Source organism: Danio aesculapii, chromosome 19 (genome assembly GCF_903798145.1).
Source record: "Danio aesculapii chromosome 19, fDanAes4.1, whole genome shotgun sequence".
Classification (NCBI taxonomy): Eukaryota; Metazoa; Chordata; class Actinopteri; order Cypriniformes; family Danionidae; genus Danio; species Danio aesculapii.
In genome coordinates, this window is record NC_079453.1 from 45,608,223 (window position 1) to 45,633,668 (window position 25,446).

Consider the following 25,446-nt stretch of genomic DNA (forward strand, 5'->3'; position numbering starts at 1 on the left):
GATGACTTATGGCAAATTCCAGGTGGGGATTGGCTTCCGACTGGCCACTCTACCATACGGGCTTGATTGGTGGATTGCTGCACAGATGGTTGTCCTTCTGTAAGGTTCTCCGCTGGAGCTCAGACAGTGTGACCATCGGGTTATTGATCACCTCCCTGACTAAGGCCCTTCTCCCCCGACCACTCAGCTTAGATGGCCGGCCAGCTCTACACTGAAAAAAATTATTCAAAGATGATTCCTTGGATTTACTAAATTTTTTTTACGTTAAGTGGTTGTAAACAATTTCTTTGGGCTGAATTTAAACAAACAAATTAACACAAATAAATTATTTATAAATATTTATTTAACACAAATCAATAGTTTGCAACAGTTTTGCATGCAACATTTTTTTCAGTGGAAGAGTCCTGGCGGTTCCAAACATCTCCCACTTACGGATGATGGAGGCCACTGTGCTCATTGGAACGTTCAGAGCAGCAGAAAATTTTCTATAACCTTCCCCAGTCTTGTACCTGTGAATACTTATGTATATGTGATTTTTCAGGTTTTTTATTTTTAATAAATTTGCAACAATTTCAAAAACTCTTTTTTCACATTGTCATTATGTGGTATTGTGTGTAGAATTTTGAGAAAATAAATGGATTTAATCCTTTTTGGAACAAGGCTTTAACATAAAAAAGGTGGAAAAAGTAAAGCGCTATGAATACTTACCTGATGAACTGTATAGCTACCAAGCATTAAAGCTATTGTATGTCCCTAGCATAGACAGTTTAATCAGGGTTGACAGGTTTGAGGCTGATGCAACTGTCTCCAATTACAAAAAACAGTTTCAATGGAATTTAATTTTTAAAAAATATATATTTTTTGAATTAATTAATTAATTTCAAAGTTCAAAGCAGTACTTTAGGAAAGGTTCAGTCTGGATTATCAGTAAAATAATATTTTTGTACAGTTTTTAAGGCCTGAAAATAAAATCCAACCTGATTTTTTATTATTATTACATTTTAATGAATGTTGCAACTATGTGGGTTGTTGCAATCATCCCCCTGCTCGGGGCCAGTTGCAATGTTTGACTTTGTCTGTTCAAGTTTAAATTCTGCATATATTCTCATATGTACACATATTATAGCAATGTGGGTGGGTGTCCAATAGATGTGGGTTTATTTTATTAAAATTTTGCATTTCCACAAAAAACTGTCTCAACTGAAGGAAATGCAAAAAGTGTTGTACCACAAAACAAAAGTATTGAGTGAGCAAATATATATTTTTTATCTTACAGCATGAATAAGCTTATTATAATTTTAAATCTTAAACTTGTTAATCAGAATAAACCCTCCTTAAAGCGATAATTGCTCAAAAATACTCATTTACTCACCTTCATGTGATTCTAAACTTGTGTTTTATTAAAGGATTTTTTTTCTGTTGAGCTCAAAACAGACAGAAACAGAAAACAAGCAGTCATTGACATTTATAGTAAGGAAGAAATTATTAAGAAAGTCAATGGCTGTTTAATTTCTAGCATTTTACAGAATATCTTATTTTGTGTTCAGCAGAAGAATAAAACTTAAACAGGTTTGGTGAAGAATGAGTAAATGATGACAGAACTTTCATTTATTAGGTGAATTATACCTTAAACCTCAAATATATTCAATAAAAAAAGATATATTAGAAATATTTAATCCTCCAACTGCTAAACTATGGCTTGAAGAATTGATATCTACTCTGCACTTGGAACGAACCAGATATATTTTAAAAGGCAACGTTGGACAATTTCAGAAGATTTGGGGCCCTTTCTTTTGTCACTTGATGGGGAATTCTTCTCCCCAAAGCAATGTGTTGTAACTAAAAAGTTGTTTTGCTTATCACTGTATTGTATATTTACAGCCTGGGCTTGGGGTGTTTGTTTTTGTTTTGTTTTCGTTTGTTTTTGTAAATGTGTGCATATCAGAAAAAACTAATCCTGGAATCTGTGATTATTGTAAGCTTATTCAATGACCAAATAAAAAACTTATTTGACAAAAAGAAATATGTTAAAAATATTTGAGAATTAAATAGATTTACAAAATTATCTAACAAAAGCTCCTTAACACTCTCCCGATAACACCCTCGTCTAGTTATAGCGAAACGAGTTTTTTTTTTTTTTACATTTACAGCAGCATTAATAAACCAGCAGCTCATTTATGAGGAGGTCATTGTAGTTTACCAGGTAAACGGTTAAAACTGGAGGCGATAGCTCTAGTCTCCGTTACCGGCAGGTTGCGTCATGCTGCGCCGGAGAGGTGATGCAACAGTTTGGGTCTGTGTGTTCAGTAGCCACGCCTCCTGTCGGTGCGTTTCCTGCTTTCCTCAAACTACACTCCAACAGGCGCAATGAAGTCATAAAACACAAACCCTCCGGGACTTTTCTTCATCTTTATTCTGTTTACCCTGAGTCTACCGAACACATAAACACGTCTGATGAAGGTGAGTTTATTATTCGGTCTGATGACTGAGCTAGTGGATTCAGGCGTTTAACGTTAGTCCGGCATCTTTGTAAACGGCTCACAGGTGAAGTTTATCGTCGATGCTTTTACACCTCAATTGTCGTTAGCCCTATTCGTTATAGTTTTGTCATTACTAGTCGGTAAATGTCTATGTGAGGCTTTAATTCCTGTATTGAGTGAATCTATTATTTCACCTGTTGTTGTTTACGAATCGGATTGAACCAGTCCGAACAGTTTCGAGTCCGTTTCCGCCACTAAGTTAAAGGATAAACAAATACGTTTTTATTCTCACGAGTATGTTATATTTCGTTCAAAATTTACATTATAAAACCCTTTCCTCTCACAATTCATTGAAATAATTCAGATATAAACAGATATGTAAACTTGGAATATCAATAGGCTAATAAATCAAGTTAAAAGGCAGAATTCTGACTTTATTTCTCACAATTGTAAGTTTGTTAATAAGTAAACATGTACGAAACTAAAATATTTGCTTGCTAAAAGATATAAACTTAATTAACATGATAACTAGTGTATTAGTTTGATTAATGAGATGAAAAGCTTGAAATGAGAAATCTTTCTATGAAATATTAGATATTATTAAGACTTGATTGTGGGAGACTTTTACCAACATAAGATAAGTTTATTTTAAAAATAAGTTTGGCAACATGTTGGATCAGTGGTTAGCACTGTCACCTCACAGCAAGAAGGTCGCTGGATTGAGTCCCTTGGCGTTTCTGTGTGGAGTTTGCATGTTCTCCCCGTGTTGGCGTGGGTTTCCTTCAGGTCTCCGGTTTCCCCCACTGTCCACATACATGCGGTAAAGGTAAATTGAATAAATTGGCCGTAGTGTGTGAATGAATGTGTATGAATGTTTCCCAGTACTGGTTTGCAGCTGGAAGGGCATCCGCTGTGTAAAACATATGCTGGATAAATAGGTGTTTGCATTCTGCTGTGGCGACCCATGATGAATGAATGGACTAAGCCGTAGGAGAATGAATGAATGACAAATAAGTTTATTTTTAAAGCCCGTAATGAACCCAAAAGAACTTTTTAATCATTTTTAAAATAAACTGATTCATGCAAATCACTCGCTCTCATGTATTTTTTACTAAGCAGTTATCAGAGTGAAACAATAGCTTTGCTCTAGCAGTATGATAAGGGATAATAATATCTCTCTGATAGTGCTCATATTTTCCAGAACTTTTTATCAGGATTTTTAAAGCTTCTTTATTTATTCCTCAGGACGAAGCAGATGACCTCCCTGAGGTGTTGCCTTCCGGGCCCAGTGCCTTTATCCCAACTGAAGAGGTGTGTGTTGTGCATGACTAGACCACAACATTTCATCAGGGAGTGATAAAGGGTTCTAGTTAAAACTATTAACAAACTTGTGTGATTTCATTTTTAAAAAGGTCATGTCAAAACAAACTTAAATTGGATTTGATTTGAAGCTTGATTGTCAAAAGGGCTGGGAGATGATTGAAAAATTATTAATTGTGAATGGTGTTCACAATGGTGTTGTGAATTGATAAGGAAGGAATAACTGAAGAGGGGCCATTGGATTATTATAAAATAATACACATCCAAAGTGGGGATATTCCCACATCATGAAGTATAGTGGCCATTCCACCTTGGCTGTGCATTATTTTTTATAATACAATGGGCTGGAGTCATTTAATTTTATTATGCCTTTGTTACCACACCTAAAGACACTGTTCAGTTGTTGTTTTTGTTAGTTTTTTGTCCTCAAACCACTCCTGTGTGTGGGACTAGTTTCTTACACATCTCAACCAAAGCATTTTGTTTTGCTATGTTGATTTTTCGTATTTTTTTTTCCCTAGGTGGTGTAATTTTAAAATAATTTCAGTGCAGTGATATGGAACTAGGGCTGCACAATATTGGAAAAATCTAACATTGTGATATTTTCTTAATCTGCGATTATATATTGCGATATGAATGCAATTTCACCAGATTACTTAAATCAGGCTTTCTGCTGGTTTCACAGTCAAATTTAAGACCTCATTTAGACCATGATGAATGAAATTTCAGACTTGTACAGGGTTAAAGATTTTTTTATAGCCTATAAGGAAAAAAATGTACTTGCCCTATCTAATATGAGTTGCCTATAATTATAATTAGTTATTTCCTAGCATCATATTTTAAATAATGCGTCAAAACAAGCGGACCCTAGTTATATACATATATTTTTGCAACATAACTAATAAACAGGGATGTCCCGATCAGGCTTTTTAGCCCTCGAGTTTGAGTCCGAGTCATTTGATTTTGAGTATCTACGGAAACCCGATCCGATACTTCTATAATACATAAAAAAGAATAAAGAAGAGCGAAGAAACAGATCCAGGATGTCCCTTAGGTTTTATTTAATTCACCTTATTTTAACATTCAACAAGCACTTCTTTGAGGTAGCTTGAACAATCAAGTAATAAATAACAGAAATTCTTCACTTTTAGACTTTTGTGCAACAGTAAATATAAAAAATGTATAATATAAAAACATTACCTCAACTCAAAATTCCCGGCAGGCAATCCCAATTTTACACATCTCACGGTTTGCTATGGCAATGTTGTTGTCATCAACTCTAAATACCTCCAGACGGCAGACATGCTCACGCTTTCCGCTTCAAGCTGCTTCCGTGTTCTACTTTACCGGCATTTAACCAATAGCTTCTCTGCAACAAAGTGATGTCATGTCGCAAATGTTTCTGTGTGAAGTCAAGAAAGAGGCCTAACTGTGCCAATGCATAACTATAGATGTGTTAAAAAATAATGAGTATACTTGCAGTATATATTCGAGTCCTGATCGGGAGGTAACGTCCAATTCCAATCGAGTCGAATTTGCACATCCCTACTATTAAACATAATTAACAACATAAACTCTTTTAAAAACTAAATCTATGCACAACAGACTGTTCTAAAAGTTTTATTCAGATGTATTTGTTGGTGATTGGATGTGTGTTGGATCGATTGGGTAGCTTCGCATAAAGAAAGGAAGATTAAGACCCGTTTAAAAGGATTTTAGAGCTACAACATAATATTTCAGTGATTTTTTTTTTTTTTTTTTTTTTTTTTTAAGGCTTTTTAAGGCCTAAAATGTAGTTTTTGAAGTTTAATACATTTTAAGACTTTAAGACCCTGTGGACACCCTGTTAAATAATTCTGTCTGGAAAGAATTTATCATTTTAGTTGTGTGATTGGGATAATTCTGTTGGTGCATCTGCATAAAACCTAATAAACAATCTCTACAAGCATAAATATAAATGAAATAAACCGTTATTTATGGTTTTCCGAGTCGAACAGTATTCAGGTACAGTAACTGAATAATCAAATGTAAAATAATACTGCATAGTCTGTGTTGTAAAAATAATTCAATAAAATTAATTGGTATTTAGGTTACAATTGGTACAATTTCTTAGGCCTGAATGCTGTAAAAATCCTCATACTGTCACAGTCCTCAAAAATCCATGCAAATTACGAATTATAATCTAGAATCACCATTGCATATCCTGCGTTGTGACTATTGCGCATGTTCACATTGCGATATCGGTGCTGAAACGATATATTGTACAGCCCCATATGGAACTGTCAAAAGGCCTAGGAGATGATTAAAATGATTAATTCCGAGGTGTTGTGAATTGATAAGGAAGGAATAACTGAAGAGGAGCCATTGGATTGTTATAAAATAATGCATATCCAAAGTGGTGACATTCCCATATCATGAAGTATAGTGGCCATTTCACCTTGGGTGTGCAATATTTTTTTATAAAACAATGGGTTCACATTGCGATATCGGTGCTGAAACGATATATTGTACAGCCCCATATGGAACTGTAATCCAAACCTGCTTGGAACTACTTCATCTGAAAATAACCAATCAGAATCAAGCATTCAACAGCTCTGTAGTGTAAATGGTATCATTGTCATAGTTTACAGAACAAAACTGAGTTCTCTGATTGTTCTTTTGAGTCAGATTCTGGAGGAAGGATCCACACATGAAGTGATGTCAGACGTTCTGTTGTCAGAGGGACGTGCTGATCATATCAACATGGTGATGGGGCTTCATCCCACCTACCTGACCTGTTTTCAGCGCACCCAAGATGCTTTGCTCCAGCTGGACGGCCCACTGGCCTTATCATGGAGACATTATATAGTTATTTTGGTGAGATTTATAGTTTAATTTGGTGCTTTACAGAAGTTAAATAGCAAGTTTTATGTGACAAATGTGACTACAAATCTAGTCTTCTGTTGCATGCATATATTTTTGATAACAGTATGGTATTAATGTATGGTATGGTAATAGTACAATTGTATGGGTCAAAATTATCAATTTTGACTATGTCACTAAAAAATCTCAACAACTGCTGTCCTATGGATTTATAGTGGCAAAGAAAACGTATCTTAAGGTTTTGGAAATTGACAAAAATGCCATCAGTTACACTTGGGTTGGAAGAAATGATTTGGGTAATGCATCTGGGGAAAATTAGATTCCTGCTGGTAAATAAATTGGGCGGCTTTGATAAGATACAGCTTCTCCTATATCTTAATACTGCAACCTGATTAATCATGCGGTGTTGACAGTACTATCAGTGTGAAATCATTCATTCCCATGGGTGGGAGGTAAGGGGTTATTTTGTTTTATGTTGGCTGTACTTTTTTGCTTTGTTTTTATTTGTTTTATTCATCTTATCTTTTCTTTAACTTTTTTATCCTTATTATTTTTGTAATAACTAAAGCAATAGTATGTCAAAAAATATCAGTTGATTTCATACCAAAATCTTTAAAATATGAAGTAAAGATCATGTTCTATGATGTATATACAGTACATGTATGTTTTTACGGGATGGCACGGTGGCTCAGTGGTTATCACTGTCGCCTCACAGCAAGAAGGTCGCTAGTTCGAGTCCCGGCTGGGCCAGTTGGCATTTCTGTGTGAAGTTTGAATGTTTTTCCCGTGTTGGTGTGGGTTTCCTCCTGGTGCTCCAATTTCCCCCACAGTCCAAACACATGCACTATAGGTGAATTGAATAAACTAAATTGGCCGTAGTGTTTGAGTGTGTGAATGTGAGAGTGTATAGGTGTTTCCTAGTACTGGGTTGGAGTGAAAGAGCATCCGCTGTGTAAAACATGCTGGAATAGCTTGTTGTTCATTCTGCTGTGGCGACCTCTGAAATGGAGACTATGCCAAAGGAAAATGAATGAATGAATGAATGTATGTTTTTACTAAGAGTAAGATGCATTGCAAGGAACTTAATTTGGACAACTTTAAACACAGTTTTCTCAGTATTCTGATATTTTCAGACCCTCAGTTTTCTCCAGAATTTCTAATGTTGTATTTCAACAAAATTTTGTCCTAACCTAACAGAGTATACCCCAATGAAAAGCTTATTTGTTTGGCTTTCAGATAATGCATGAATCTCAATTTACACTTATGTCTGGTTTTGTGGTCCAGGCCCACAGATGAGCATGGATTTTTTTTTCTTTTCCAAATATTTTACAAAATGATGTTTAACTATTAAGGATTTTTTCACAGTATGTCTGATAATATTTTTTCTTCTGGAGAAAGTCTTTTTTTGTTTCATTTAGGCTAGCATAAAAACAAGTTTAAATTTTTTTATAAACCATATTAAAGTCATTATTATTATTATTATTAAGCTATATATATTTTTTCAATTGTCTACAGCACAAACCTTTTTTATACAATAACTTCCCTAATTACTCTAACTTGCCTAATTAACCTAGTTAAGCCATTAAAATGTCACTTTAAGCTGAATACTAGTATCTTGAAGAATATCTAGTCAAATATTATGTACTGTCATCATGGCAAAGATAAAATAAATCAGTTATTAGAAATGAGTTATTAAAACTATTATGATTAGAAATGTGTCTTTCTATTAAACAAATGGGGGAAAAATACAGAGGTAGGCTAATAATTCAGAAGGGCTAATAATTCTGTATGTTATATATATACACACAACAGTAATTTTCTCTGTGTGTTCTGTCCAGGCGGCTGCTCGTCATCAGTGCTCGTATCTCGTGCATCATCATAGCTCTGCTTTTCTGCTTGCCGGTGGAGACGAGTCCTGGCTGCGGGGAGTTCACTGTGCACCACCTAAAATACAGCATCTGCAGACACTCAACAAACTACTGGCACACAGACCTTGGATCATTACCCAGGAGCACATACAGGTAACAAGGGCAGATCTGCAGTGTTGGGGAAGATGCTTTTTTTTTTTTTTTTTTTTTTTTTTAAACTTTTGTTTTTTATTTGTTTTAACATAACGGAACAAACAGATCACCAGAGGCATCACATACAACTATTACATTCTTCTTATACAGTTGTTTTTATAGTACAGGTTACTCTCCCATTAGCCCCCCACCCCAACCCGCCCGTAAAAGGTACTGTATTATAAGCATAAACACCAACATAGTTTCCTTCAAGTCCATATGATTCAGTCTTTTACAGTCTGTAATGTGCGGTCCAAACTAAATATTTTACATATACAATATACATATATATGTACATATATAAAAAAAATTATAAGTAATAATAAAAATAAAAAATATAAATAAATATAAATAAGGAGGGGGGGGGGTTCGCACTCATTGCAAAGCATTTCCTAGCAAGTTATATATTTCCTGTATTCTTATATATAAACCATTTTGACCAATTTTTAAAACATTTATCCATGTTTAGTCTTAAAAAAAAGGTGAGTTTCTCCATTTCAAACATATTATCTACAATTGTTATCCACTCATCCTTTGTTGGTGGAATCTCTTCCAACCATTTCTTGGTTATTGCTTTTTTACTAGCAACTAATAGTATTTTGAGAGGGGAAGATGCTTTTTAAATGCAATTTCTAAGAGACAAGCGACTACTCTAGTTAGGCATGGGCTGGTATAAGATTCTGACGCTATGATAACCTTGGATATAAATATCATCGTTTCACACTATCACAGTATTGTGATCACTGCTCTAAAATAGGTTCTTTTTAAATATCTGGGTAAAAAAAGCTGTTGTTTTTTACTCAGACATTTAAAAATAACATATTTTAGGGTAGTATTTACAATACTGTAAAACCGTGATCTTTTTATTCAGGGTTATCATACCATCAGAATTTTATACCTGCCATGTCTAAAAGATAATCAAAATAGCATGTTATATAATATGATGAAGTATGTACACTCACTGGCCACTTTATTAGGTACACCTGTCCAACTTCTCGTTTATGCAAATCTCTAATCAGCCAATCACATGGCAGCAACTCAATACATTTAGACATGTAGACATGGTCAAGCCGATGTGCTGCAGTTCAAACCGAGCATCAGAATGGGGAAGAAAGGGGATTTAAGTGACTTTGAACGTGGCATGGTTGTAGGTGCCAGACGGGCTGGTCTGAGTATTTCAGAAACTGCTAATTAGCAGGATTCCAGCAGGATTTAGGATTCCCGCAGGATAACGTGCCATGTTATAAAGTGCAAATCATCTCAGACTGGTTTCTTGAACATGACAATGAGTTCACTGTACTCAAATGGCCTCCACAGTCACCAGATCTCAATCCAATAGAGCACGTTTGAGATGTGGTGGAACGGGAGATTCACATCATGGATGTGCAGCCGACAAATCTGCAGCAACTGCATGATGCTATCAGGTCAATATAGACCAAAATCTGTGAGGAATATTTTCAGTAACTTGTTGAATCTATACCATGAAGGATTAAGGCAGTTCTGAAGGCAAAAGGGGGCCAACCCTGTACTAGTAAGGTGTACCTAATAAATATGTACTTAACCACACTTGCAAGAAAAATGTGAAAATGTAAAGTGCTTAAATTTGACTTTGGAAAATATATACGAACCATTGAGTATACTTTGAAAGACTCTGTAATAGACTGTGTCCATATGCTAATGTGCAAAAACGAAGTATATTTGGATCTCCAGAACACACTGCCATTTATTTCATGAAGTTGAATTTATTGTTTTCTGTTGACAGGAGTTAGTTTGTCCTGGTGCGGAGGCTCGGTGGTCTCTGGCGGAGCTGATTCAGGCGGTGGTTCTGATGACTCATGCTCACTCTCTGGCCTCGTTTGTGTGGGGTTGTGGGATTCATCCAGAGCCCGAGCAGACAGTAGATCAGACGCTTCAGCCGTGTTCACCCACAGACTCCTGTTGTTCAGTGCGAGGCAAGGCTAGAAATCAGCAGGAGGTACTGAATTATTGATACTGTTTTGTTTGCTTTGTTTGGGTAAATCTCTTTAATATTTACAGTTGAAGTCAGAATGATTAGCCCTCCTGTGAATTTTTTTTCTTTCCTTTTTCAAACATTTCCTAAATGATGTTTAACAGACCAAGGAATTTTTCACAGTATTTCCTATATTTTTTCATCTGTAGAAAGTCTTATTTGTTTTATTTCTGCTAGAGTAAAAGCAGGGTTTATTTTTTAAGCCATTTTAAGGTCAGTATTATTAGCCCCATTAGTCGATGTATCGGTCCGTTGTGGTAAAGAAGGAGCTGAGCCGAAAGGCAAAGCTCTCGATTTACCGGTCAATATAAGTTCCTACTCTCACCTTTGGTCATGAGCTTTGGGTCATGACCGAAAGGACAAGATCTCAATCGGGAGGAGCTCGGAGTAGAGCCGCTGCTCTTCCACATCGAGAGAAGTCAGCTGAGGTTTTGGATGCCTCCTGGACGCCTACCTAGGGAGGTGTTCCAGGCATGTCCCACCTGTAGGAGACCTCTGGGAAGACCCAGGACACGCTGGAGGGACTATGTCTCTCGGCTGGCCTGGGAACGCATCGGGATCCCCCCGGAGGACCTGCAGGAAGCGTCTGGGGAGAGGGAAGTCTGGGGTTCTCTCCTAAGACTGCTGCCCCCACAACCCGGCCTTGGAAAAGCGGCAGAATATGAATGAATTATTAGCCCCCTTAAGCAATATATATTTTTTCAGATTGTCTACAGAACAAACCATTGTTCCACAATGACTTGCCTAATTCACCTAGTTAAGCCTTTAAAGCTCAGTTTACACTAATACGTTCAGTTTTAAAACACATAACTTTTACACCTTTTCCAGCCCCAAAAATGGAGCGTTTTGGAAACGCTGAAGAGGCCGTTTTAGTTTTAAAACACTGCTGCTGCGTGTCTCTGTGGATGGAGGAAAACAGATACATCTGAAAAAGGAGGCATGGCTGCAGACATTCACGCTACCTGATTGGGGCTTTTCCTCAATATCAAGTACACAAAGTTCAGTCTTGCATCCTTTCCTTGTAAATTCAGACTTGGCAAGTTTATTGAGGGCACGTCGGGTAAATCTTCAAATGTAAAGACAGTGCACTTTTATAATGTCATTCACTCTGGCTACGTTTCACTATCTTAACAATAAAATAAAAACATGACAAAAAGCAATGTCTCTTTTATTTTTTATATTAAGAACCTAAACTTAACAAATCAAAAATGTTAAGGCATCATGTGCAAATTTATAAGACCGTCTTCACTGAATGCAAACTTATTACAAAATGGAGCCTAATGACTGCCTCCTTTTATTTTCATTGAAAAATATGAAACCTTAGGCTCACTGTGTGGTGTATCGGGATGGACTGCCTGACGTTCAGCTGCTCTCAGCCAGACAGGTGTGCTCAGAGCTACCACTGACTGCCTGGAGCTCAGACGCAAGAGTACGCTGAAGCAGATTACGGTGCACACCAGCAGTGTAGTGTGGATGGAGAGCTTTTCAGAAATGCTAGTGTGAACATGGATCATTTTCGTTCTAAAATGCTGTTTTAAAACAAAAACGTATTAGTATAAACAAGACCTAAATGTCACTTTAAGCTAAATACTAGTTTCTTGAAAATTATCTTGTCAAATATTATGTGCTGTCATCATGGAAAAGAATAAATTAATGAGTTATTAAAAATTTATTATTAAAATGATTATGTTTAGAATTAAAATTATTATGTTTAGAAATGTGTTGAATAGAAATTGGGGGAAAATATACAGGGGGGTTAATAATTCTGACTCAAACTGTATGTGTACATGTGTGTTTGTGCAGTGGTCTGAGGCTGTAAACGAGGTTAAGCTTTTGATGGAGAGGATGATGATGGTTCAACAGCAAGGTGAAGAGTTTACTCAGGAGGAGATGGTCACTCGCTTTGAAAGAGAGAGGACGGAAAGTTTGCTGGAACCTGCTGATGGTAGGAACATGCAGATGCATAATACAGTTTGTGCAATGACAGGGTTTCCACTGGGTCTGAATAGTTTTGGTTTTAGATGGGAGAATATTTCTTATCTGGAATAATGTAATAGTTGTTAACAAGCAGTTGAGGACAATTATTAGCCCTCCCATGAAATATTAATTCTTTTTCCAATATTTCTCAAGTGAGTTTTAATGGAGCAAGGAACTTTTAACAGTATCTCTGATGCTTTTTTTCTGGAGAAAGTCTTATTTGTTTTGTTTCGGCTAGAATAATAGCAGTTTTTAATTTTTTAAAACCATTTTAAGGTCAATATTAATAGCCCCCTTAAGGGCTATTTTTTTTCCGATTGTCTACAGAACAAACCATCATTATACAATGACTTGCCTAATTACCCTAGCTTGCCTAATTAACCTAGTTAAGCCTTTAAATGTCACTTTAGGCTGAATACTAGTATCTTAAAAAATATCTAGTCAAATATTATGTACTGTCACCATGGCAAATATAAAAGAAATCAGTTATTAGAAATGAGTTATTAAAACTATTATGATTAGAAATGAATAAACAGAACTTTGGGATAATATTATTTATATATAAAATAATTACAATTTACAGAAGGGCTAATAATTCTAACTTCAACTGTATGTCAGTAATTTTGCAAAAATCTAACAAACACACTGAGTGTCTAAAAGCAGCGACTACTTCAAGCCTACTATAATGCAATTAACCTGTAATTCAAGTTATGAATGTTTGTTTTTATTATTCTCAAATATCAGCTCATGAAATATAACATTTGTTTTTATAACAGTTCAAGAAAAATTTATATTAAGTATGACATTTTATTTACTTTTTTTCTGTTTTGACAACAAAAATAACTTTTCTTTTGCAAATATGTGTGTCTCTAAGTAAATCTGTGATGTTTTGTTCTTGAGTTAATCTGTTTTTGATCAAAACAAGTTTAAATAAATCAGTCCATCGTTTGTAGATCTGTTCTTGGGCTGCATTCCAGTCCAATTATTTATACCCTTCACCTGCTAACTTACCTACGTTTCATTCACTCGGATGTGCATTACTGATTATGTTACACAAGTGTCCACTACTGGAGGAACATCTGAATGGGTTTAAATGGAATGAGCACTTAATAACTATACTGTTGTGATGTCCCAAATCGCATTGCATTCTGGGACATATGGGTGATGGGGCAGACAAATGAATCCGACTCGCTCCCTCTATCAAAATCGAGGGATCGAGGCAATGTGAATGTAAACTTCCCTTGTTCACTTAACGAAGTGAAACACACTTTAAAATGGCGGCGGGCATTCCTCTGAAGGAACAAGACAAGTTTGCAAGTGTGTCTTTATAAGTGTAGTGAAACGCAGCCATGAAAGCAGTCATTGCCTAGTTTGTAAGTGAATCAGCTGTTTTGGATGAATTTTTTGAGTGAATGATTCACTGAATCGTCAATAAATCAGTGACTTGTTGCCACCTACTGGTGATTTTAAGTGTCACATTAATTTTTTTTGTTCATCATAGGCCAAAGCACCAGAACAAAAACACACTCATCAAATTGATTAATTAATGTAGATTGATGACAATTTTAACAACCACAGTACATTGAATAAATCACATGAAGTATAGTTCACTGTTGCACTGTTTTCAGCTTTCTGTTTCTTTACTCTGATCCTCTGTCGTTACTTTTTTTTGATCCAGTTCAGCGCTCCGTCCTTCCCGACTGTGTGTCTCGGTTTGTCGTGGATGCAGATTTTACTTATCAGGATTTTAGTCCTAGAGGAGCACAGGCCCCTCCAACCATGAGAGCTCAGGTACTTTTGAAATAAACACACACATTATCAAAGATCCACATAACACAGTTTTTGAAATGCAAATATTTTTGATTTGATAGAAGTATACATTACTATTTAAAGTTCGGGATACTGTAGCACCAACTTGTCTGTTTAGCAATTTTTAACTTGCCCTATTTTTTATGTTATGAAACAATGATTTTTATCAGGATAAACGTTTAGGTGAATATTTATGGACCCAGAAAAACATTTATAATTTATTACAAGTCCATACATTTTTTTTCTTCTAGAATTCTATTGATTAGGTATTCAACCTGGTGTTTTATAAAGCTGTAATTAATTAAATGTGTGTTCTAGTGTTGTATTCATGCTGGTAAAACCCTATTTGCCAATGTGGTTTAATTATCTTCCTTCAATACACTTTTAAACAAATGTTACTGTAAGGATGTATGTGTAAATGTTTGGTTTGAATACATTTATTTTATTATAGCTTAGTTTTTAAAGTAATAAAAAAAAAAAAAAAAAAAAAAAAAAAAAAAAAAAAAAAAATATATATATATATATATATATATATATATATATATATATATATATATATATATATATATATATATAATCAAACATTGAAGATCGAATGTTCCCAATAAATTCTGAAAATGTTATTTTATCGGATGGTTGTTTTTAAAAGAAATTTTTTTTTTTTTTTTTTTTTTTTTGTCTAAGCATTCTGAAACAAGTAGTAACATTTACATATTTCATATTTTGTGAGATTTCTAGCAAGAATAGTCATTGAAATCCTGAGAACAAAACACTAAAATATGTTCTATTTAGCATTTCAAATGTTTTTTTAAAAACAGTTTTTGAAACAAAAATGTATATATTAAATATATATATATATATATATATATATATATATATATATATATATATATATAACAATCTTTTGACACATTATTTAAAATATGTGGCTAAGAAATAGCTGAATTTCAAGTTTAATGGGACAAGTAAAAAAAAAATCCACTGGCTATTACAAAAAATCCTTAGCATTTTGTCCTGTAAATGTCTAAAATTTCATTCTCAATGGTCATAAAAAGGTCTTGAGTCTTAAATTTGACTTGGTGAAACCTGTAGAAACCCTGTATACAAAGATGACATGTTATTTAACGTTTGTTTGTTCAGTTTTTGAATGCGACTACTATTAGACTTCCCAGTAAACCATAAAGCACTGTTTATTTCACTTCTATTTTGTGCTCTGCCATATTTATAAATGCTTGTAACTTATTCTGTTTTACGCATATGCACTGCATAGAAAAAGTCCCCCCAGTCGATCTAAATTAATAAAATCTTTCCAAATAGAGCTATTCAAATCATCTGGTGAAATTATATTCATATTCCATTAAATAAATATTGCTATGTCAGATTTTTTCTTTCCAATATCATGCAGCTTTGATTGTGTGCTTTCAGGACTATTCGTGGGAGGATCATGGCTTCTCTCTGATGAACCGGCTGTATGGGGAGATGGCGCAGCTTCTGGATGAGAAGTTTCAGGTGGCCTGTGCGCTCACTTATCACACCATGGCCATGCACTCACACGTGGACACATCCACACTGCGCAAAGCCATCTGGAACTACATTCAGTGCATCTACGGCATCAGGTCAGTCATGCACAAATCACTGCAGAACATCCAGCCAAACGGGGCCAAAAGGGTTTATATAAGGAGGAGAAAACGTCCTTGCCATAATCATGTCAGTGATTATAGAATTGCAGATAAATTTAGCATCTACAAGCTAAACCTTCTATTACTTTTACATTTTTTTTTCATTTTAATGAAACCATTTTGAACAATGTATTAGAAGGTGGTGCTTCATTCGCCATGTTACCGTTACACTTTTCCCCATTCAAAAGTATACAAGTGACACGTCTTGTGTATTCTACAGTCTACAGCCTTTGGGCAAAAAACATAGAACAGGGTTATTTAATTAGTTTGTCATGGGGACCAGTTCATGAAAAGCAACCCAAATGAGGGGCCGGCAATATAAGTGATGACATAACAGCAATATAAGAGCCCATATGCTGTATGTTTGCTCCTTAAGAGACCCACGTTGGCTTTTTCTACATTAAAACATTAATATGTTGTATTTTGAAACTACATAACATCACTGTATTGTACAATGTGGCTTTTTTACAAACCTATTCAAATCTTGTATTACGAAGCGCAACAAAATCAGTGTATTGCTTAAGTAGCCTTCTTCTACATTCAGACACAGTCATATGTTATGTTTTAAACTGTGTAACAATGATAGATGCAACGATAATAGACTTTGGTTGTACGATTATAGTCTGAAGAATAATCATGGTTTCATGGTTATCACGATTATTATGCATTTATTATATTCAAAACACTACAAGTTTAGAATGATCTAATCACATGAAAACTACTTATATTATAAAGTGTTGTTTATTGCTGCTCAGTAACCAAATAATACAGCACAACATATTAATAAAACACAAACAATAGTCTGTTTTTCTCTTTGGACTTAAAAATAAATGAAAAAGGTTTTGTTTTAAACATGAGTGATAATTTTACAATGAAAATAAATGACAGAACAATGAATAAATACATAAGAATAAATAAAAAATAGTATTTTTCTAATGTGAATTTAAGCTTTATATTAGCTAAGAAGTTAAATGAACTGTTGTTATCGTCTGCGTTCATACATACATAATTATTTGAATCATTTGTAATAATTCGTCTAACATATCTTTTGTTTACATTGCACTGAAAGCCAAGCACAACTCTCATCACTACAGCTTAAGATCATTTCTACTGTGTGCCCTTGAGGTCCGCTTGCGAGCCTTACGCGCACCGCTCCTAGTATGCGCACGTCTTCGTTGGAAATAATGAACTTGCGTGCGTAAAAGACGCAATATGTGACCAGCCTGCTGCTATAGTTAATCCAGTGTGCGTCCCTATTAGCCACGGTATAAGCTTAGAACTTTAAACTATCTCACAGTTCACATAACTTTGTTTAGTTGCAGCAGTTTTGTTATGTGCAACAGAAACACGGCGTTGCGAAACCTTTACGATTAATTAACGATAATGAATTAAAGCGCGGTTAATAGTAAAATCGGCTAATCATTGCATCCCTATTAACGATATCAGTGCATTGTACAAAAGGCCTTTTCTACAAACATATCCAAATGTTTTTACCTGCCTGCGCCACTCGCTTAATGTCACTTAACTCACTCTCTGTGCAGCCTTTAACTGCAGCTCTTGGTGTATTGAACAGACACACAACACTTCATAACTATAGCGGCCATTTTTCGACTAAACTAAATGTATTTTTGATGTCTTGGTCACGCTATTTGGAGAGCCTGAACAAATTGTCTCTGGGGCCGGCTTCAGTATGCGCAAATAGCCCTGGCATAGAATCACCAAGAGGCGATACTCTGTTGTGGTTTGGGAAACAGCCACTAGATGCCGCTAGTGTCACGCGGTGGCCATTTTGGAATGAAAATTTTTATAGAGCAACAGCATTTTATAAGTCTGTAAAATAAACTATTAAAAGTGCTGATGATTGTAATTGTAGGTGTTGTATTGTCGTCTTTCAGGTTGTATCTCAGCTTTAATGCGCGTTTTAAATAAATTAATAAATAACTAAACAAAGCAGCTGCTTGCCATCGTGACAGCAATGCGATCCAATGGACAGCCTATCCCTTTCACTCCAAAATGGCGGAACCACTGGGCTGTTGCTGGGTGCTGCTGTTGCAGTGGAATGTTCTATTGAGTGTCCCCTCTTGGTCATTCTAAGCTCTTTGCTTTGGGTTTGCATCTCGAGCTAACCCTGTGTCAACTCTGAATTAATGCTACACTTTTTTTAAACAATAACAAACAGCAATTAATAACCAAATCAAACGTTCTCTATCAGTCACAATAAAACATTTAGCATAATTTGACATTAATAATAGATTCATTCATTCATTTTCCTTCGGCTTAGTCTCTGATTTTATCACAGCGGAATAAACCGGCAACTATTCCAGCATATGTTTTACACAGCAGATGCCCTTCCAGCTGCAACCCAGTACTCGGAAACACCCATACACTCTCACATTCACTCACACACTACGGCCAATTTATTCAATTCACCTATAGCGCATGTGTTTAGAAACCGGAGCACCGGGAGGAAACCCACGCCAACACGGGGAGAACATGCAAACTCCACACAGAAATGCCAACTGACACCGCCGGGACTCGAACCAGCGACCTTCTTGCTATGAGGTGACAGTGTTAACCACTGAGCCTGCCCTATAATATATTCAGTATACTGTAACTTATACATTTGTTGTCATTCTAGTTTAAGGAAATTAATAAAAAATGCTTGAAATGTTTCCGCAATTCTGGAATGAGTATGAAAAGGTAATGGTAGCCCTAAAATGCATTACTTTTATTTGTTAAAAAATGTGATTAATTAAACTGTTCTAATGTGAATTTGTGCATGTTAATGTCTGCGCACACAGATATGATGATTACGATTATGGGGAAGTGAACCAGCTGCTGGAGCGCAGTTTAAAAGTCTATGTAAAGACTGTGGCTTGTCACCCGGAGAAAACCACAGCAAGAATGTACTTCTCTTTTTGGAGGCAGTTTCGACACTCTGAAAAGGTACAAAAATGCATGAAATGTCTCGCAAAGAATAGTGTACAGTTTCAGTTTGCCTCATTTGTGGCCGATTTAAAGGGACAGTTTAGATAAAAAGGAAAATTCTCTCATGGTTTACCCACTATACACCTCTTCCACACCTGATTGAGTTTCTTTCTACAGATGAACACGTATATTTAAGAATGTTGAAAACTAATAAATGCATAAATATAGGTTTGGAGTCTCTTGAGGGAGAGAATGAATGATGAGCACATATTAATTTTGAAGCCGTTTAATGAGCATTGCAGTGATGTTGTAGTGGCCTCTAGTGGTCATTTTTAAAATTAAAGCACTCTCATTTGAGGACTCCTGCAATGTACACTCACCGGCCACTTTTTTAGGTACACCTGTCCAACTGCTCATTAATGCAAATTTCTAATCAGCCAATCACATGGCAGCAACTCAATGCATGTAGAAATGGTCGAGACGATCTGCTGCAGTTCTAACCGAGCATCATAATGGGGAAGAAAGGGGATTTAAGTGACTGAACGTGGCATGGTTGTTGTTGCCTGACGGACTGGTCTGAATATTTCAGAAACTGCTGATCTACTGGGATTTTCACAAACAACCATCTCTAGGGTTTACAGAGAATGGTCGAAAAAAGAGAAAATATCCAGTGAGTGGCAGTTCTGTGGGAGCAAATGCTTTGTTGATGGCAGAGGTCAGAGGAGAATAGCCAGACTGGTTCCAGCTGATAGGAAGGCAACAGTAACTCAAATAACCACTCGTTACAACCGAGGTCTGCAGAAGAGCATCTTTGAACACAACATATCGAACCTTGAGGCGGATGGGCTACAGCAGCAGAAGACCACACCGGGTGTCACTCCTGTCAGCTAAGAACAGGAAACTGAGGCTACAATTCACACAGGCTCACCAAAACCGGACAATAGAGGATTGGAAAAACGTTGCCTGATCTGATGAGTCTCAATTTCTGCTGCGACATTCGGATCAACACCATAGCCTACCTGAGTATTGTTGCTGACCATGTTCATCCCATGTCCGACCACAGTGAGCAGGATGTCATGAAGCGTAAATCATCTCAGATTGGTTTTTTGAACCAGACAATGAGCTCACTTGTGATGTGGTGGAACAGAAGACTACAAAAAACAAACAAATCTGCAGTAACTGCGTGATGCTATCATGTCAATATGGACCAAAATCTCTGAGGAATATTTCCAGTGCCTTGTTGGATCTATGCCATGAAGGATTAAAGCAGTTCTGAAGGCAAAAAGCGGTCTAACCCGGTACTAGTAAGGTGTACCTAATAAAGTGGCCGGTGATTGTATATACCTTTATCTATTGTTTAAGGTTCATTTCAGATTTGGTTCTGTCTTTTGGGTACAATACTCCAAATATTGTGCAATTTAATCTTTGAAACAAGATTGTCAATTTTTTGTATTCACAAAAACATTTTTTTTGGATACAACCAACAAACATATTTATGGAAGCTTTTAACCTTTGTGATTGTTGTGCCAAACTAGAAAATAATAAATTTTTAAATGGATAAAAAGATATATAGATATATTTAATAACATTTTAAAATAATTTTATATAATTATTAATTCATATATTATTTTTATTTTTCAATATTTATTTTTAATAACATTATTTATTTGAAATATTGAATATATATATATATATATATTAGTTGAAGTTAGAATTATTCAGTGGGTCAGAATTATTAGCCCCACTTTGATTTTTTTTTTTTTCTTTTTTTAAAATACAAAATTATTTTTTAAAAATTCTTTATTAAAAATAATTACTATGTTATATTTATTTCATATTTTAAATAATAAAATAATAATAGGCATCTTGCATTAATATATCATCGTGGTCTTTATTTATGGTCACATTAGAATGTTTCTATAGAAATATCTGCATTTTCCACTAATGTATAATTGTGGTGTTGTTTTTCTGCAGGTCCATGTGAACCTGTTACTGATGGAGGCACGAATGCAGGCAGCTTTACTTTATGCTCTCAGAGCAATTACACGCTACATGACCTAATACACACACACACACACACACACACACACACACAAGCTCTATTTAAAGCATTGAAATGCGGGATGACCTGTAAACACTATCATGCTCTGGATTACACACAGATTGCACATTATTCCTCTAAAGCACAAAGAGCTGTTCAGTTTTTTCTTTTCTTTTCTTTGGCTTCTGCTGGATTTGGGAAGCAGTGAATTTGCACATCTTCTAAGTAAACCTGTGACTTTCTCTTGTTGTACTGTGAATGTGTGTTTGCCCTGCTGCAGTATTCTCTTCGGTGTGTTTCTGTGAATGTTTAAGATCTCCATCGCCTTTTCTTCTCTCAGATGGAGAGCAGATGTAAAATGGGCAGAACTGGATGGAGAAAAGCACATTTTGTTGTTGTTATTTGTGGATTTTTACATATAATAAAATATTTTAATATGACATTTAATATGATTTTGTGCGTGTGCGTGCATGTGCGTGTGTGCGTGCGTGTGCGTGCTTTATTTTTCACTGAGCACATTTTGAAAAAAAGGGAAAAAGGAGTTTCAGGTCCTGTTTTATTCCCTAATTTAGCATTTGATGCTAAAACAGGGCTTTGACCTTTCAGATGCCGAAGTCCCCCGGTTATAATTATCCTTGTCTGAGGAATCCCAATGTTTAAAATAAGACACGCGTTTTGCTTCTGTTCATTATTTGTGTTATTCATTTTCCGGTGGCTTAGTCCCTTATTCATCAGGGGTCGCCGCAGGGGAATGAACTGCCAACTATTCCAGCATATGTTTTATACAGCGAATGACCTTCCAGCCGCAACCCGGTACTGGGAAACACCCATACACACTCATTCACACACATACACTACGGCCAATTTTGTTTATTCAATATTTCTTATATTTATGATAATAATTAAAAAATATATTTATAATATAATAAATTGTATTAATTTAAATTCGAAATCATTTTAACTTAATTTGTTTTATTATTTAAATGAATAAAAAATATTCAGTAATTCATGAAAAAATATTCAAATTTATTATTGTATGTATTGAGTGAAATGTAATTATATTTCATTTTAATTTAATGTTAAGTTAGATTACATTTTACATAATTTTATTACATTTTGGATATGGAGTTTGATCTTAATTATTCTTTTATGTTATTTTATCATTTTAATTTCAATCGTTTTAAATGATGCATTACTAAAGATTTTAATCTTAAACTCTGTGCAATTTTATGATTCTAATCAGTTATATAATAATAATAATAATAATAATAATAATAATAATAATAATAATAATTGGCTTTAAGTAAATACATATGGGATTATATATTGATGTAAATGTAAATTATTATATTAATGTAATCTATTTATTAATTAGATGAATTAATGCAGGCAACGCAGTGGCGTAGTAGGTAGTGCTATTGCCTCACACCAAGAAGGTCGCTGATTCGAGCCTCGGCTGGGTCAGTTGGCGTTTCTGTGTGGAGTTTGCATGTTCTCCCTGCGTTCGCGTGGGTTTCCTCTGGTTTGCCCCACAATCCAAAGACATGCAGTACAGGTGAATTGGGTAGGCTAAATTGTCCATAGTGTATGTGTGTGTGTATGTGTGTTTCCCAGTGATGGGTTGCAGCTGGAAGGGCATCCGCTGCATAAAACAAATGTTGGATAAGTCGGCGGTTCATTCCGCTGGGGCGACCCCAGATTAATAAAGGGACTAAGCCGAAAAGAAAATTAATTAATAAATTAATGCAATTTGTTTACTTGTTCCTTTTATACTTTGTATCTATCTTAAAATGGTAGTATTTATTATACCTTTTTTGTTATTTAATTGATTAAAATATTTATAAAACACGTTTGTTTTTTGCATGATACTATTTTTTCCACTACATTTCGATGGTGCCTCCTGCAGAACTGCTCTTCCACAGCCACTAGGGGCCAGAAAAGTGCAACAAACATTTTCCAGCACCAGTTAACATCATCTAACACCATCACATGTACCTGACAGTACTGTATACAGCTATTTACATGATGCCTGAATACTGATCAGCACTATTAATGTACCTGCAGTCGGCTACGAATGATATTCCTCTCCAAAATCAACACAGAACGTAAGTCATGAAACTTCGTCACATTTACGTGGTAAAACCGCGTTGAATATTTAGCAAATAATGCAACTTCCCGGAAATACATTGATTGGGCTGCATTTGTTTTAAGCAGAGAGGAGGCGGAGTTCGGCGTTTCCGGAGAGCGCGCGCCCGAAGCAGCGCATCGCGGCCGGTTGATCGCCGCTCGGACACTCAAGCTTCCCTACTCTGCCTCTTCCAGCGACATTAACTAAGGTAAGTTGTTTCTGACTGTCTTTTTTTAGTTACTGAGAGATTGTGTTTAACTGAAGCGAAATTAAAAGAGTTTTGAAGTGCTTAAATGGGCTATTATAAAGGGTAAACGAGCAACTTTGTTAGAAAACTAGCCAAATATTATTATGGATTTTACGTTATGGCGTTTTAAAGGTGCTTATGGTCAACGGTCTGTTAAATATTCTGAGGCATTGCTATGGAATAAACTGCAAACTGATATTAAAAAGGCATACAATGTGGTTAGTTTTAGTTTAAAATCTAGTTTAAAAGCTGTCTCTTAAGCAGAGTAGTATGTTGATGGATTTTATAGTATGTTATAGGATGGTTATTTGTGATTATATTATAATAGTGTCACAGTGTAGCTGTTAGCAGGAGTACTATAATCTGTACCTCACATGAAGGACCACAATGGAAACAAGTATTGTTTAAAAAAATTGTATTGTGTACATCCTTGACGAATTAAGTGTATTTGCTTACTTTTTTTGTGAAATTAAAAGAAAGAAAGTAGAAGAGGTCGAATCAGAAAAGATCATCTGTGAGAAATAACTAGTCTGGTGACATGTTCTGCTGTCAGATGCTGCTGTGTTAAGGGATATAATTTATACTTATGTATTTAATAACATGTATTGCTATATTGTGAATTATTATTTACATTTTAAATAACTATTTATGCGTCCTTAATTTCTGCCATCATTACTACAGTATTTAGTGTCATGCGATCGTTAATATTACGTAATATGCTTATTATTATTATTATTATTATGAGTGCTAAAACTAGTTGTTCTATTTAATTTTTGTGGTATATTTATGGTATATTATATGGTACATTCAATAAAGATCATGGAATATTACCATTCAAATTAAATTTTATTTACTATTATTATTATTATTATTATTATTATTATTATTATTATTTTTTTTTTAATATTATTAAAGGGATAGTTCCCCAAAAACTGAAAGTTATGTTATCATTTACTCACCTTTTACTTGTTTCTTTATAAAACTGGAAACCGGTAACTATTGATTTCCATAGTATTTGTTTTTCCTGCTATGAAAGTCAATCTTCACAGCTTTCTTAAAAATATATTCTTATTTTAATATAAAAATAAACTCGAAAGCATTTGGAACCGCTTGAGGGAGAGTAAATATGAATTTTTGGGTGAACTATCCCTTTAATATGCTAATTCATCAAGTGCACATTAAATTTAAATATAAAATTAAGCTGCTTTATATTGTTACAGAAGATTTTATGTCAAATAAATTGTTGTAGTGTCTATTAATCGAATAATAATAATAATAAAAGGTAACCTATAAGAATAAAATGAAGCTTAGACATGCTTTCAACATTAATAACTTTAATTTATTAAGGTATATTACTAACAATCGATATTAATAACCATTATTAACAATCAATACGCATATTACTAATACATACTAATTATATATGTACATGATATTGATGCTAAAAGCAAGAAATAAATCAAATTAAAAAAATACATTCACATACAAAACTTATTATTTGACATTTTAAAGAATATTTATTGGTACATTATCAAAAAATACAGAGTTAATTTGTATAATAATTTAATTAATACACCTATACATTACAAATACTCTCTGTCTCATAGTGCAGTGGAAATTACCTGTAAATAAAGTTCAAAAGTGCAGTGGTTAATGACGGTGGAAGCTGCCAGTTCCTCCTGGGAGTCTGCTGACAGCTCTGTGTACACAAATGACCCTTTATACACGTTTATGAGCGACGAAAGTGAGCCCTGAGATGATCTGAAACCTGCAGACGATCTCTGCATTGAAGTTTCTGTAGCTTGTGTCTGCTGGAAATGTGTGAATGAACGATATAAGATGTTGAGCAAGATAACGAGAGCATAAGAATGAAAAAAAAGTAAAGAGACATTTTTTTTAAACAG

At 35.0% G+C, this 25,446-nt stretch overlaps 2 protein-coding genes across 4 annotated transcripts in view; both read left to right on the plus strand.

Moving 5' to 3' along the window:
• The first annotated feature begins 2,324 nt into the window (after positions 1-2,324).
• Positions 2,325-21,607, plus strand: sesn2 (sestrin 2). Its single transcript, XM_056480365.1, has 10 exons — positions 2,325-2,460; positions 3,726-3,791; positions 6,468-6,656; positions 8,501-8,683; positions 10,485-10,697; positions 12,537-12,678; positions 14,389-14,501; positions 15,945-16,135; positions 19,000-19,144; positions 21,101-21,607. The coding sequence occupies exons 1-10, from the start codon at positions 2,455-2,457 to the stop codon at positions 21,185-21,187; spliced, it is 1,335 nt and encodes a 444-aa protein (XP_056336340.1). The 5' UTR covers positions 2,325-2,454; the 3' UTR covers positions 21,188-21,607.
• A 1,792-nt stretch (positions 21,608-23,399) lies between these two features.
• yrk (Yes-related kinase) overlaps positions 23,400-25,446 on the plus strand; it is a 70,847-nt gene continuing 68,800 nt past the window's right edge. For all 3 annotated transcript variants that reach the window (XM_056479310.1, XM_056479308.1, XM_056479309.1), the window contains exon 1: positions 23,400-23,503. The gene's annotated coding sequence lies outside the window, so the exon portion shown is untranslated. The remainder of the gene's footprint in view (positions 23,504-25,446) is intronic.